The sequence below is a fragment of the Drosophila takahashii genome, chromosome 3R (genome assembly GCF_030179915.1).
Source record: "Drosophila takahashii strain IR98-3 E-12201 chromosome 3R, DtakHiC1v2, whole genome shotgun sequence".
In the NCBI taxonomy this organism is placed as follows: Eukaryota; Metazoa; Arthropoda; class Insecta; order Diptera; family Drosophilidae; genus Drosophila; species Drosophila takahashii.
Genome location: NC_091681.1, coordinates 10,787,026 through 10,803,105, shown reverse-complemented (window position 1 = coordinate 10,803,105; position 16,080 = coordinate 10,787,026). Strand labels below are relative to the sequence as shown.

Sequence of the window (16,080 nt, the reverse complement as noted above, 5' to 3'; positions counted from 1 at the left end):
ACTAAAGGCAACTAAACCGTATATTTTTTCCTGACGATTGTGACAATTAGTCCCGTTTTCTTGCCAGCAAACACAAAGATGCTTTTAACTCAGAACTCCCATACGTTTTTAAGGTTTAAAGACTACTTTAATTTAAAATTCGGACGAAAAAATGTCCTTTGTATTATAACGTTTACAAAAAAAAAAAAATAAATAAAAATCAAGTTGAATCACACAGGGTTCGAACCCACAACCCCACGACCTTAGTCCTCATATAGCAAAGTTGAAAGCGCAAGTGATTAGACCGCTGGGCTACCGAATTTCACACTTTTGGAGTGATTTTTAAGGCGAATCGCCCTTGTATTTAGACAAATTTTAGAAAAAAAATTAGGGCAATTCGCCGTTGGATTTAGAAAAGGTCAAATCGAAGCAAATCGAAAAAATCGCCCTAATTATTAGAAAAATAGAAAAATTAACCCTAAAAATATTTTTTTATGGTCACCTGCCTTGAATTTATGGCAAAATTGTCGTGAAAATAGAAAATTTTTCTCAGTTCAAGGGCGAAAATTTTTTTAGGGCAATTTTCTAAAATGTAGAAAATTATTTTTATGAGTGTGGGGAGACACCAAAGCTGTGTAACAAAAATCGAATCGAATCAACGTAAATCGAACGACGGCAGTTCAAGTTTTTGGAGTTTTGGAGCTATAGCAGCGGCGCCCCCATCAACTTGGCGTCAGCTCTTGGTCAGTTTTGGGTTTGACGCCTCTCGGGGTCGGGGACGTCAGCTAGCCCATATATCTTACTTCCGACGCTTTTCGTGGCGCTAAACAGACGTTAATGGCGCGACTTACAAATCCCCCGAAAGTCATAAGGTGCATCAAGCACTCGACTAGACATTCGTATGCACTTACAAGTGGGGTGTGGAAATGGCCATTATTGTTAATCGATTGTGATATGATGATCTTTATAGATATGCCGAAAAGCTATTATTGGGGTTAGGGGGAATATGTAAGGTACACCTCTTTTACTTTATGATCACGAATAATAACAACTTCAGTGACTAATCAAGAAAGGCAAAAATAAATGTATTATTTAAGGACTGAAACTTTGACCTTCCTTGGAATACCAAATTTAAGCTCCTCGCGGATTTTCAAAATGTAAAAGTGACTAAAATAGTAAAGGTACATCATTTAAAATATTTAATATCGAAATATAAGTAAAAAACCTCAATCGGGAGTGTCACAGAAATCTCTTCCAACCAAATTTCCCCCTAAAAGCAAATCTCGGTGTCACAGAAACCGTTTGAAAATCAAATACACGATTTTAAACCAACCGAATAGTAGGCTTAAAATCTAATTTTCTTAAAATCCGACGAAATTTACTCTGAAACTCCTAGAAAACTCTGCAGATCCTGTGACACGTACGGTTTTGGTTGGTTGGTTTCTAAACCATCCGTCCCCAAATTCGTCGCCGGTGCTGTATTTTATCATTTGATTCATTCGTCAATTTTAACCCTGATCGGGTATCCATATGAAAGTACAATTGATAAAGTTACAAGGCAATAGCTTTCCATTTACATACATTCATGCATACATAAGTGCAAATTGCAAACCTTGCGGACATGAAAAAAAAATCCAAATGAATTCTAATAGACGAGACTTCTGTGTCATCCCCGTAGGCAACACTTATTTGATACTCATATATTTTGTATCATTAAATAATAATTATTTATTTACTTTTATTATGAAAAAGAAGTTTTTGTGACTTATAATTACCCAAAAAAAAAACAATTTATTAAATAAAAGTTAGGAGTTTTTGATAATAATTTCCAAAATGGTAATAACTCTTATTTCATTGCACAAATGAATAGACCGCAGCAAATTGATTTTATTCTTTTCTCTAAATTTTAGTCTTATCTTAAGTGTAATAAAAAATAATTTAAAAAATTATATTTTTTCGGTCCGTGGATTTTTTAATTGAATAAATTGGATTTCGTCGAAACGGCTTAGTTTGCTCTAGCATTTTTAGCCAAAAATAACTTCGTTCCTGCATTACCAATTGTTGGACAACTTCATTATGGACACAAACATTTGCAAAAAGAGGAAATATCGCTTAACTTCCCGGGAAGTGTCATGAAACATCCCAATCCCAACACAATGCTGAAACAAGGATACCTTGGCCATTACATATATTTCGCTTTAGCCATGTGGGACAGTTTCAGTTTGGGATCGGGATTGGGCCGAGCTATGTTAGTTGTGTACAATGTACATATGTGTGTATATTGAAAGACACTCGCACACATCCTGTTACTATTAATTGCTGCTGTCCGAAAAATATAACAAATCACCTTGGAGCGTTGGGCAGGACCGCCCGAAAGGACGAAACGAATGGCCACTCCAGACCTCCTTTCCCTCGCCCTCAAAATTCCCCGTGCGAGTGTAGAGACAAAAACTTGTGAAAATGTCAATCAAGTTGTACAAAAAACGAAAAATTCCCAATCCGAAAGAGAGGAAGGAGCGAACAACGAAGTTTTCCAGACAGCCAAAGATGATGCATTGTGCGTGAAAGGTGCATGAAGATATCTGACGGTTGTATCTCTATCCCTGCCAAGTGACAGACCCATACACCGGATAACTCTAAGGGGGCGCCTACGAATTGCATCCCACTGAGTCAGAGTCAGGGCCAGAGATAATGTCAGGAATCGGAATCCATCGTGGTCGGGGGAAGTCGTTCGACGGCGATTTAAATTCCACAGCGCTGCCATAGATGAGCTGTCATATGTGCAAATGACGATTGACAGCTGCCACAGTCAGCATCCGTTTGCAGCTCCTCCTGCCTCCTGGTCGCAATCCCAGTCCCGAAGCCCATTCCTATTTCCCAGTTCCCAGTTTCAGTCCCCTGACAAGCTCCTCTTCCTTACCTGCCCGTCAACTCATTTGGGAATTTCGTGCGGAGGTGCTAAAACGTGCCAAAACCACAAAACAAATACACAACATTGGGTTTCCAGTTAAAACAAGACGTGGTCAGGGGCGTAACTTTTAATACTATCAGCGGGCGGCAGGTCCGGATTAACTTGGAAGCGAGTTGGGCCCAAGCCAGATAATACGGAACCTGTGAATAAAAGGCACTTATTGTGGGCGAAGAGTTGTTTACTATTTTATTTTAATGAATAAACAAGAGAGTTCCCAACTTAAATGCAATCTGGTAATATGAACGCATGTTGGTTAGCTATTGTTTAAGTTATGATTTGTTTTGGTTTTCTTTATCACTTTTAGCCGATTCTTTTTAGACAAAACTTTGCTTTGCCCGTTCTCCTTTTGTTAATAAACGAGATGAAACGATTTAGTCGAATTTTCCTAAATCAAGAAACATTTGCGTCTTAACATTTTTCCTGGTTTTAGACTAACTTTGAGTCATAAAAACAATTAAAGATACAAGATTTTATTGTTTTTGATTATGTTTTCCTTTTTTTAACTTATTCAATCTTGGCGAGCTAGCCATCTAATATGCGACGGGCAAAAGCGGGCATATAATGTTCAATAGAGACATTGAAAAAATAAAAATATTTACACGATGTCTTTTGGTCGATTTTAAGAACGTTTCAGTTACAGTTTTAATAATTTCCGAGATGCCAGCGTTCATACGGACGGACAGACAGACGGACAGACGGACGGACACGCTTTATATCGCAAACGCTTCCATCTCCCTGTTGCATAATTTTCCCCCAATACAATTAACCCTTTTAATTTACGAGTAACGGGCATAAATATCAAACTCTAAACAGGAACAGTACCATATGAAATATAAAGGTTTAAAAAGGCCGGGTTAAATTAGTAAATATTACAATAGTCCATAATAAATCTAGAGGAGTGTAATGCAATGAAAGGTGGTGTCATTCTTATATTTAAGTTATTTATCCGAGTGCCTTAAGGAATAGGAATGATGTGGTATTCAATAAATAGTGCATTTGAGTATCATTCATTACGTTCATAACATTCACAGCCATATCACCACCAGCATAATTAGATCTTTCATCTTGAGTTGCCGGCTAAGAATCCGCTCCTGCCATGGCGGCTAGCAAAAAACACGGGCAAACGGAGAACGAGAAAATCTAAATGGAAACGGCAACTGCCAAAAACCGGTAGTGAATATACGCTACATATATGACTAACCCCCGAACCACTGATAAGGCCGGTCATGCGAGGAACCCGAGAGAGCGAGCAAGACGACAGTCGGAACACATGTGCAGCACCCGCAAGAGGAGGCGAGACAACAGGCGTCCGCAGGGGGGCGTGGCCTGAATCGAGCGGTTGGATGGTCTGAAAGAAATCGGGTTCGGGCCAGTAATCAGTCACGACTTGGTAAGCGCGCAGGCAGCACGTCGTCGTCGTCATCGGGAGTCGTGTTTGCAGTTCGATAAAGATAAAACCCCAAAAACCCAACCGAAAGCACTCGACCGTCGCGTAATATTCTTGAGAACCAAACATTCAAAACCTAGATTTCAAGAACTGTGCGTCAAAGTGAAGTGAACTAAGAGATATACCGGCTATATCAAAGTTACGGAAAGTGCGGTTCCGGCTGGACAATATGATGGACGTAAGCAGCATGTACGGCAACCACCCGCACCACCATCACCCACATGCCAATGCCTACGACGGCTACAGCACCACCACCGGGGCGACGGCCAATGCCAGCAGCTACTTTGCCCCGCAGCAACACCAGCACCACCTGCAGCAGCAGCAGCAACATCAGCAGTTGCAGCAGCAACACCAGCAGCACCTCACCTACAACGGCTACGAGAGCAGCTCCCCCGGCAACTACTATCCGCAGCAGCAGGCCCAGCTGACACCACCTCCCACGGGCAACCACCAGGTGGTGCAGCAGCAACAGCAACAGCAACAGCAGCAGCAACAGCTCTATCCGCACTCGCATCTCTTCAGCCCAAGTGCGGCGGAGTATGGCATCACCACTAGCACGGCCACGGGAAATCCGGGCACTCCCCTCCACCCCAGCAGCCACTCGCCGGCGGATTCCTACTACGAAAGCGACTCCGTGCACTCGTACTACGCCACCGCCGCCGTGGCCACAGTTGCACCACCCAGCAACAGTTCCCCTGTGACCGCAGCCAATGCCAGTGCCACCAGCAACACGCAACAGCAGCAGCAGCAACAGGCGGCGATCATCAGCTCGGAGAACGGAATGATGTACACCAACCTGGACTGCATGTATCCGACGGCCCAGGCCCAGGCTCCGGTCCACGGATATGCCGGGCAGATCGAGGAGAAGTACGCCGCCGTGCTGCATGCCAGCTATGCACCCGGATTGGTGCTGGAGGAGCAGCACGACCCCATGTTGCAGCAGGCCACGCAGTCGCAGATGTGGCACCACCAGCAACACCTGGCCGGGGGCTATGCCCTGGACGCCATGGACTCGCTGGGGATGCACGCGCACATGCACCACGGCCTGGCCCACGGACACCTGGCCAACTTGGCCAGCAACTCGCACCAGCAACACCCTCAACTGCAGCAGCAACAGCAGCAGCAGGCACACCAGCAACAGCAACACCCGCAGAACCAATCGCCAGCGGCGCAGCAGCAGCAGCAACATCAGAGCTCCGTGTCGCCCAATGGCGGGATGAGCCGCCAGCAACGCGGAGGAGTGATCTCCCCGGGCAGCTCCACTTCCTCCTCCACCGCCTCCGCCTCGAATGGCGCACATCCTGCGAGCACACAATCAAAATCGCCCAATCATTCCAGCAGCATCCCCACCTACAAGTGGATGCAGCTCAAGAGGAATGTTCCCAAGCCGCAAGGTAAGTCTAGAGCTTGGAATTTAATTCGAAAGAAGTTTTTCTTTCTAACATTTTTCGAAAGTCAGACTTTGGAGTTGATCAAATTGTCATCAAAGGGATCCAATAGGTTTTGGGTTTCTTATTTCGAAACGTTTTAAAAATCGACCAAACAATGGGTTTTTGGAGGTCCTTAATTCCTTTATCTATAATGAAATAAAATTCTGTGACTATGTTCCAAGCATGTTTTTAAAAAGTTTTTCTATTTTAAAAAGAAACTAAATTATTTTAAAAATCAAGATTTTTTGTTATCGCTTATAGAATCTTTTAAGATTCTTATAACTTGACCATTTTTATTTTGGGTATTTGGTTATTTTGGTTAAATATTCTAACTTGCCAACATGTCTACACATTCCCACCTATTTGTAGTAATACCCGCTTACTACAAGTAACTAATCAAATGACAGGGGCTCATTAGGCACCGCCTCTGGCTATTAAAGAACCACATATTTCTCTAATTGCCACATCTCAGCTTTTCACCTAACTGACTATAAAAATAGTGTCAACTCAAGTGGTTCGCTCAATAGATCACATATTAGCTTACGGAATAAATTAAACTAATCAGACAGTAATTATGCAAACACACTCTCGTATACATACAAAAGATTGTTTATTAAAAGAATGAGCGTATAAAGAAAAGCAAAGTAAAATTTAAAAAATCATAAAACGATGACTTTCAGAACTGATTGACAGGCCAAGATACAAGAATCAGTCAACCAGTGAAACCAGAAGAAGATGAATAAGAATGAGAATGATATGACGTCGGAGAAGCAGATTGAACAGAAACAAAAGTACCACAAATTTATATTTATTAAGAATGTGAATGGTTTATGAAGCAATAACACATCAACAATAGTGGGATATGAACAATTAGCGCTGCAGCAATATTAGCAAACATAATGTTGATGCGTCAGACAAAATGTCAAGAAAGACGTCCAACCGAGGGCATGTCACCTAAAAATAAGAATGTCTCTTCAAATGCCAAAGATTTCGCCCACCTCACCCCTCCGTTCTACAGCCCCCGGCTACAGAATCTCGATTCTCCCCGATCATCACCCCGCCCCACTCCACCTCTCACAATTTTCGCCGTTCTCTTGGACTCTCCTTTTGGCATATTTCTTGCATATTTCAGATAATTTTGTCAATGCCTGTGCAGTCAGTCAGGTTGTCACTTGTCACATTGCCGAGTGGAGTTTTGTATCTCGGAATTAGCCAGCTAAGAAAATGTATTTGCTTTGATAAAAAAAAGATTCGAACAACGTATAATGTATGCGATAAATAAAATGTTGATTATCCAAAAGAAGCAGCTGCCACTGAAAAAACGAGTATTTTTATTGATACTTCGTGAATTGCACAAAATTCGAGCGTAAGCTTTTAATTGCTTTTCTAAGAGTTTGAGGTCAGTCAAATAAATAAATAACAACTTACTGAATGAGTGTTTATGGCTCACCCTGAATTTAAAATAATTGTTGGGAAAGGTTGTAGAACAAATTTAAGGCCAAATTTTATACAGATTTCTTATGAATTGAAGTATTAAATTAAAAAGTTTTAAAATTGTAGTTAAATTTGTGGAATGTAAAAATATAACTGTAGGGATTAACTTTACAATTGGTCCACAAAGTTCTGTTACCCATATTCCATCCAACCATCCTTCCAAACATGCTGACCGATTTGAGTTTGTTTGTGGGCCCGTTGGTAATGCACTTAACCTGTTCATGAATCGGGTTGCACAACTGACGCTGATCGCTGATATCGAAGCATCGAGCGTCGGACCACTTACAGTTCAAACGTTAATCCCTGGGCTACACCAATAATCATACAAATATTTGCTTATTAATGCTGAAAAGTGTCATTTACATGCATCGTTTTCAATTAAACGACGCCACAGAGGCCCAAGTCGAACGCAGCCGATCTGAGATCCCAGATCGCCGATCCGAGATCCCCACGCGCCGCACCCAAAACCGAACCGCCTCGAGACCCAAATACGAGCCCAAAAGCCCCTCGAATGACGCGTGCAAGTGGAACCAGGCGCTAAGACGAGGGAGCAGGGTGGGGCAGGGAGTTGTGGATTGCACGGAAAGAAAATTAATTAATTTGTAATGATTAATTGGTAGTTTTGTGTTGTTTAAAAAATCTTGTTATCTATCTCAGGAATGGGTTCGGTAAAGTTTAATTGCAGTACCTTGCCTTATGAACTTTTTAACACTCTTGATGATTCTGCCTACACCTATTTCACTCAATTACTGCCAAATAATAAAAATGGGTTTTAAAAGTGAAACATTTTAGAAATTTCAAAAAGGTTGATAGGAGTAGGATCGAAAAAATAATTAATATTAAAAAAACAACTGAAAAGAATTCAATTTTGGATTTTCAATACTCTGGAATCCAAAACATCGATTACCTACTTTCTTCGAGAAATACGCTTTTTTCTCGATGTGTTGCAGGGGCGACCACAAGTCAAACAAACAATTAAAGCGTGCAGCCAGCGGTCGGGAGATGCAGCTCGAATCCAGAATGAAACTTGCAGCCAGGGACAGAGGCACAATTTGGGGGACAGGGGCTGCTCCTCGGCATGCCGAACTGGAACTGGAAGTCAAGTTGGCTGTCAGAAAAAATGATTATTTAAATAAGAGTCTCTCGTTTGAGCCTCACTGCAACCGAACTGTCACTGAGCAATGATCTGCTGCCTCGTGGCTCCCCTGGAATCCCTGGGACGTTGGGTGCTGGATATTGGATGTTGGATACTGGATGCTGGGAGATGCTGCAAGATGCTGCTCGCTGTGAGCACATGCTTGGGTCCATCTGTCATGTCATCCATTTTCAGGCAGGGAAACAGCATAATCAGCAATCATGGTTATAAATGGTAGCATTCGACATATTGGCATTCACGCACATACCGACTGGATGTGCGCTGACCAGTCTTCGATTCAAAGAGTTCTCTAATGTGTTAATCAGCATTTTTCAGTAACCAGACCACGATCGCCAGTTGGAGTAGGAAGGAAAAAGGAGCTCGCCATGAAGATTAATGGTCATTTTTACAGGGATTTGTCACTGACTAGGGATTGGTTTAAGATACGCAAATACACCCAAGGAACTTTCTACTTTTCCAGTAACCAATATCAATCAATGTGCGAAATCTCGAAAATACTTTTGACAAGATTATGAAGACACCTAGATAAAACTAAAATTAGCCAAAGTTGAACAAAATAAGCCAAGCAAGGAAACGAAAAACTTATCCATCATTCAAATGTCAGGGCTAAAGTATTTAGAACTCATAGGAACTCAACGTTTGCGTACGAATTATGCGAGATTTGAGTGGAACAAACTGACGCTTAAAATAATACCTGTGAGCAAATCTGCAGATTTGGAAATTGTATACCCCTTTTACTAATTAATATTTCTCCTTCCTCCTCCATTGATTTTTTACTTCTTATCTTCCGAATATCTATCCCTTATTAGCACCTAACTAAAGTTTTTACGACCTGATATAGTGATAATTTTGTTTACTTTTATTAGCCTTTTGATGGGGCCCAAACGTAATTGAAAAGTTCCCATCGAGGCGGGTCAGCCTTGTTGTGGTTGAACAGTTTAATTAATGCCTGGCAACTGCAAGTTCGCCGCTGTTTCTGTTTCTGTTCGTGTTTTATTGTTTTTTAAACGATCTACCACTTTGTCCGAGAATTTCGCCCACTCCCCTGAGGGCGGGTGGGAATTTCCACACGCAAAGCCACAGCTCAGAAAATATGAAATATGAAAATAGCTGACAAAAGTGAAGGAAACTCGAATTAACATAAATGTTGGTGGAAAAACGAAACACTAGAAAACTTTTGGCCAAAAGGCTGCAAAAGGTGTTAGTTCTCTGGGCCACTGGAAGTTCAGGGGTCAGGGGAGCGGCAGTCGAGGGGCTTTTGCTCGGGGTATTCAACATTTATTTGATGTGATGTTTTGATATTTCTTGACACCAACACGCGACGAGGCCCGAAGAGCGACGAATGTGCCACAATGAAAACGAAATGAATTAATTACGTGCATTTCAAAACAGAAATTGGTAAGATATATAAACCAGCGAGCGGTGACCGAGAACCCCGAAACAAAGACCCATGGACGAAAAATGAGGCAGACTATTTAAATGAAATGATATTGTGGATAGAAAAGTGACCACCAGGAATGCGAGATAACATCAAACGCTTGCCCAAACCCAGCCGCACCGAACTGAGCTGAGCCTAACCGAACAGAACCGAGAGCTCAACCGGGAGCCCCGCCCGCCTGTCTGTCACCGACATCGTCATCGTCAGTAACTGGGTTCTGAACTCTTGGGTCCGTCACAGAGGCTAGTTGGTTAGAGATCGCAGCGTGAGCGGTTAGAAATGAGATCTAAACTATCGTTAACAAGAAAAATGATGATCTTGGACCTATGATAAATACTCAAATAAATAGACTCCTTAACCTTCTAACTAATATAAATTATATATCATTAAAATATCAAAAATCCATCACATAAAAAGTTTGACTGTTTTTTAGTTACTTTGAAAATTTGTTATTAGTGACTTCTACTTACGATATTAAATCTAATAAGTACTTTAAAAAAGGTGTAGCACTTTTAATACTCACTTTAAAGATCTCATTAATTTTGAATAAAATCCCAGTAATTACTCGAGACCCTCTCACGCTTTCATCTCTATCTTAGGTTTTCGTATACCTCCTCCAATCTCAACCAAAAACAAAAAAGGGCCAAACCGGAGCCAAAAAAATGTATGGCATGTGTCGTGACAAATTTTGTTGGCTGGCGCGCGCTGAGTTAACATTTTTGAAAGCGTATTATTAAATTTCATTCCCCTCTGTGTCTTTCCCTTTCTCCACACACCTCCACCAGGGTGAGGGGTCCAAGTCTAAGGAAAATCGGAGAACCCAAAGGAGCCTAGCCTTGGCCTTTGACTTTTATTCGGCCGATCAACGAATCGATTTGTTAGGTGATAAGCCCCGGTCAGTACTTACAATAATTACCACTTAAGTGGGAATGGAAAGGGTCAGTCTTGATTCCGAATCCCTATCGCACTCCAAATTACCTCTACTGCCAACCGAACTCCGTCTGCACTGCCTCAGTGACATTTACACACCTAAAATGTCAGTTTTCATAAAGTCTGACTCGATTCCAGGCGAGTTTCTGGAGACAACATGAGAAGCACATTAGTCCAGTCCGCGTGACAGTCCGAGGGGTCTTGGAAAGGGAGAAACTGGCTGAGCTGCTCCCAAAAATATAAGGACAGAACGCTATTGAAAATATATGAACTACTAGTTACCCGGTACTTATCAGAATAATAGGTTTTTTTTCTGAAAAATTACTGCTTTTCATATTTATCAGATTTTAAAATCACAAAACAATCTAAAAAAAAACCTTTAAGGGTTTTATTAAAGTCTTCTATATATCTGAACAAAGAAAAGTATGTGGAACAAAGCAAAATTCCCATTTCAAAAATGTGTGGCAGCCCGAGCACGCTGCATTAAAGGATATTCCCTCAAGGGTGCGCTTTCCCGATGTCCTTCCTTGCTATGTGTTATGTAATATTAAGCACAAATATACACACTGTGATGTGGGTATCTGCGCGGAGTTGTTTGCCCTGAACGGACATTTGGTGCAAACAGTGCGCCAAAAGCGGAGGATACGGATATCTTATCTGCTGTTTGCATTCGGTTGGCGTTGGCCCAAGGTTCTCCTTCTCTCCATATCCATGGCGCCCCGTATTCCGTTTCCTTCGCCGTCGCTGGCCGCCTTAATACTTTTCAAGTGTATAATTTAGTAAATTATATAAGTATCGCGTTACGTGGCCTGACACAAGCCCAAACACACTCAGCCCCCTCCACGTCGATATCGACGATAAATACGGCTCAATATCGTTGGGCTTTGCCTTTTGTTTTCCCTCCTTTCCGTTTGCAAAATTGCACAATGTCATCATAGTCTTTCGATTTTCCAGAGAACTTTCGTTCCGATAGGGTTATCAATACGCAGCTAATTGATTGTGATTTATTTGTGGCGGGGACTTTCGTGGTTCAGGTCTGTCCTTCCAAAACTAAACGTTATTTTTAAGTTGATTTTACTAAAAATAAATTTCACTTCGAGTGGTTCGTCTGGGGGTGCAACTGAAGTGGATTATCGATTGTGAAATAAGCTCATAGATTTATCAATAAATATGGCTTAGATTTATATTATAGCAATGGTCCCAACCAAAAATATGAATTTATTAATAGAATGCGGAAACTCCGCTCAAGTTCAAGTACCCAATTTTTTGGGAGGAAAACCCCATTCCACTCAAATGGAGTTTCGTTGTAAGCGGCAGCAGTAAACAAAATACTTTGCGACCTAATGAATCATTTGACGAGACAAACAGTAGTCGGCCAACAATTTAAGCTGTTCCCAAACTGATTCGCGGCCAAAAAAAATCGGCCAAAACAATGAGACAAATGGCTTGGGCAATGAAAACTTTTGCTCTGCGGTGCGCTTTGAATAGTTGGTCAAAAAGCTCGAGCATTTAGCAATTGATCTGCGAATCAAAGGGACCGCTCTGAGCCCCAGAGCTCTACAATTGTCTCGATTTCTCAGTGCGCCGGTGTGCGAAGGTGATTTCATTCCAAAAATTCTCTCCGTACCCCCGAACAGTAGATAAAATGGTAAACGAAAGCTGTCAATTTGAAGTCCCATTGTTGATTTCGATTATTGTTACCAATTTTACTGCTCTCGCTTCGGATTCCGTTCGACGATATCGGGGCACATTAGGGAAGGTGTCCACCACTCCCAACTCCCGTTCCACCCGATCCCCCGATCTGCCCCTTCAACCCGCAGATAACGACAATGGGCAGCGGGCGGCTTTAAAGTGGACATTCTAGTGACCAGCAAGGTATTAGCCATGAACGCCTGAACTTCAACTTGGCTGACGATTTGATTTATTTAATTTTCATTTCGGCCGCGAACGAGGCCAACTGATGGATGTATCCTATCTATCTTTAGGCCCGACTACTAGGACAGAAGGGTGGTATCAGGGTATTAACTGTACGACCCCATACGGGCTTAGTTTAGATTGAAAAGATTTGATTCGATGATGGTTGAAAATTGATGGGAAGTATTGAGAATTTAAGCGTTGTGAGAAATTTTTAGGCGGGGCTTTTGTCGTTAATTATTTTCATATGCCTGGAAAACTTCCTAATTAAATGGCTTAAAACAACATATTCATCATAACATAGGTCTGCACCAACAATTGCCTTTTATTTTGCGAGGAAAAATTAATTATTTAAAAATCCTTTTTTCTTTAAAGGTACCTTAAAAAAGGTTTCATTCTGAAAATAATTTGTTTAATTAATAAACCGAAGAGTCGGTGCAGTTACGTTCGATTAAATAGAGGACTTTGAACCACATGATTCACGATTTCGTGCCCGAGTAATTCCTAAGCCCCGCAACAGTTCCAATCCAAGGACAACAAAAAAATCACCAAAATAAACAAGCAAATTAAAATTTCAATTTTGTAAGAACAGCTAAGCAAAAAATACACCGAGAAAGAGAAAAATGATTTATTATATAGAAATTATCTCATGTAAACAAGTCAAGTCGGTTGCCAGTTTGGCTAATGCCACTTGTCTCAGCGGAGGCCCCATAAACCGGCATATACCATATACCACCGCCCACCCCTTCGCACCAGTCGGTAAAATTTGTTAATTTGTCTAATGAAAATTTCATATACTTTTTGTGGGGGCTCGGGAAAATCCAAAAGTAAACCCGAGGCCTACGAGCCAAGTCGCCGCTATACGGGCAATATTGAAGGCGACAGTCTGAAGTCTGAGGCTCGGCGTCTTGTCTGCACGAATTTCCACGGCAGGCACGAAGATTGATGATGACATTAGCATCATTGTCGAAAAATATTTCTTTTAAAGCCAGCTAAAGGACCAAAAGCAGCAACCTTTTTCCTTGCCATCCACTTGAGAGGCAAAATGTTTTGAAATTTGTTTTGTTGACATTTTAATTTGCAAATACTTGGTGTGCTGTGTGTTGTGTGTTGCGAATATAGACATGGTCGTGTGTGCGAACGAATGAAGCATTAATTGAATTAAATCATCAAAAAGTGGAGGACGGGATGGGGGGAAGTAGGAGGGGGTTCTTCGATGGGGAAGGGCCGTGTCAAGTGGAGCCACTCAAAGTGTTGACTGTCAGCCACACGCACACCCAACTGAAGTATATATATATATATATATATATATATCTGTACTTCTATGTGTGCCAACCCACATTTCCTCTTTTTTGGCATTTGGCAGCCATTTTTATTTGAGAATTTTTTCCATCCTTCTTTTTCTTAGACCATATTAAACACCCTTATTTTTTTCCTTATTTCAACAGCTCTTCAGCAAATGTCCGTATATACGATGTACTTATGTACGAATACAAAAAGGGAAACTATGAACATCCACACATCTGCACATGTGTTCGTGCATTTTCGTTTGGTGATCCGTCATCTTGTCAGAATGTATTATTCGAATTAAGATTTTACTTTTTTTGCTGCTGCCATTGAATTGAATTAACACAAGTCCGAAAGAGCAGCTGTAACTCACACAAATGAAAAACCAACCCCCTTCCAACTTCACCTACCCCCTGGAATCAGTTATTTCACTTACTCACTTCTATTTATACGTGCAAATCAAAGCACGTTAGCCCAAGTTTAAAAATAAATATCCACCAACAAATTATTAGCTCTAAAAAATAGCTTTTAGTCGGAAATGGGGAGTTGTCAATGCTATCGGCTGGCGAATAAGAAAGCCACTCGAGCCAATTATCGCCAAAACGGTGAAAGATAATCTACCACATTGTTGTCAAACTCAACTAAATTTCTTCAAAATAACTTGATCGAACTATCGATGCAAACTGAAAGATTATTCTGAAAGACGCAAAAGTTCTATTGTTTTTACTATAGAATAAAAATATTAATATTTTGATAATGGGATGAATATTAATATAAAGGAGTGAGAAAAATACTGTAAGTAAAAATCTATAACAATATAATGAAGAAAAATTAAACCTTTACCAGCTTGCATCCAACTTCTTATTTAATTTATACTTCAAATGTCTCCCAATCCCCATTAAAAATATTCATAGCCATATCACAATCACTTCTATACAACATGCCTACACTCAGAAAATGAATCGCCCTGAATTTTAGAAAATCGCCTATGGATTTGCTTCACTGGCGATTTTTTTCTTTAAAATAAAAAAATTTTCTACTGGTAAAGAAAATTTTCTTCCAATTAATCAAAATTCATTAAATTCAAGAAATATTCCAGAAATATAGAAAAAAATCGCCAGTAAAGCAAATCCATAGGCGATTTTCTAAAATTTTTTTTTGAGTGTAATTTAATTTTCTCCCCCAAACACACTTCGTGTCGCTATGTTGGGCAATTTCTTATCGGCAAAAAATATGTAGTACAAATAATGTCGACAATTTTGATTTTCGGGTCTATCAGATGGCTACCGGAATTCAGCGTAATCTATAGAATAGAAAATAAAAGTGGAATAAACAGAAAACAGTAGCCAAAACGTTGCTATTAAGATAACACAAATATGTGCATTCGAGTATCTGTGTAAATATTTAAATCGAGTTTAGTGTGGTGTTGTGTGTGACGGCGACATAATTTTCCGAAAGGCAAACAAACCGATTGAGATGTTTGATAAGGAATTGAAAACTTCTTCCGGGGAGACAGAAGAGACAGTTAACAAGATTAAGAATTGGTTGCTCGGGCGCCAGGTGGGACATTTTCCAATGCCCCGAAAGAAGGTTAATATCTGACTCAGACAGGCTGCCAGTTTGGTTTCTTTTTTTGGGATTTCTTTCAAAAACTTCGAGCCCTTTGTCGAACAATTTCCATGTGTGTTAGACATCGTGACTAATAAGCCGCGGGACGTCTGCTATGCCCATACAAAACTTTCAATTAAGCTGGAAAACTTCACCTCACCTTTGTGGCAGGGAGTTGGATATTTTTTGGGGAACGATGATCTGTAGATACAACTATGGGAATTCGGTTTTTGTGCATTTCACGATTCGTGTTTGAAATGTAGATACCGAGATACGACTGCATCATCGCATGACATGTGGAAAAAGTCACGGGTTGACAGGCGGCCAATAAAACTGACAGAATGAATGGACATGGCTCGTGGATTTTCGACGGGATTATGGCAGTTTAGTCAAGTCAGAGCTCGAGTCCGATTCCGAGGGTCCATA

At 40.9% G+C, this 16,080-nt stretch overlaps 1 protein-coding gene across 2 annotated transcripts in view; it reads left to right on the top strand.

The window, feature by feature from the left end:
- Window positions 1–16,080, top strand: part of lab (labial) — a 49,348-nt gene that overhangs the window by 27,231 nt on the left and 6,037 nt on the right. The window contains exon 1 of one of the 2 annotated variants that reach the window (XM_017142077.3): window positions 4,345–5,791. The exons of the other annotated variant lie outside the window; for it this stretch is intronic. Coding sequence (XP_016997566.2) covers window positions 4,567–5,791 — 1,225 coding nt within the window. The 5' untranslated portion in view covers window positions 4,345–4,566. Of the gene's footprint in view, window positions 1–4,344; window positions 5,792–16,080 lie in introns of those variants that run through there. 2 annotated transcript variants of the gene reach the window in all.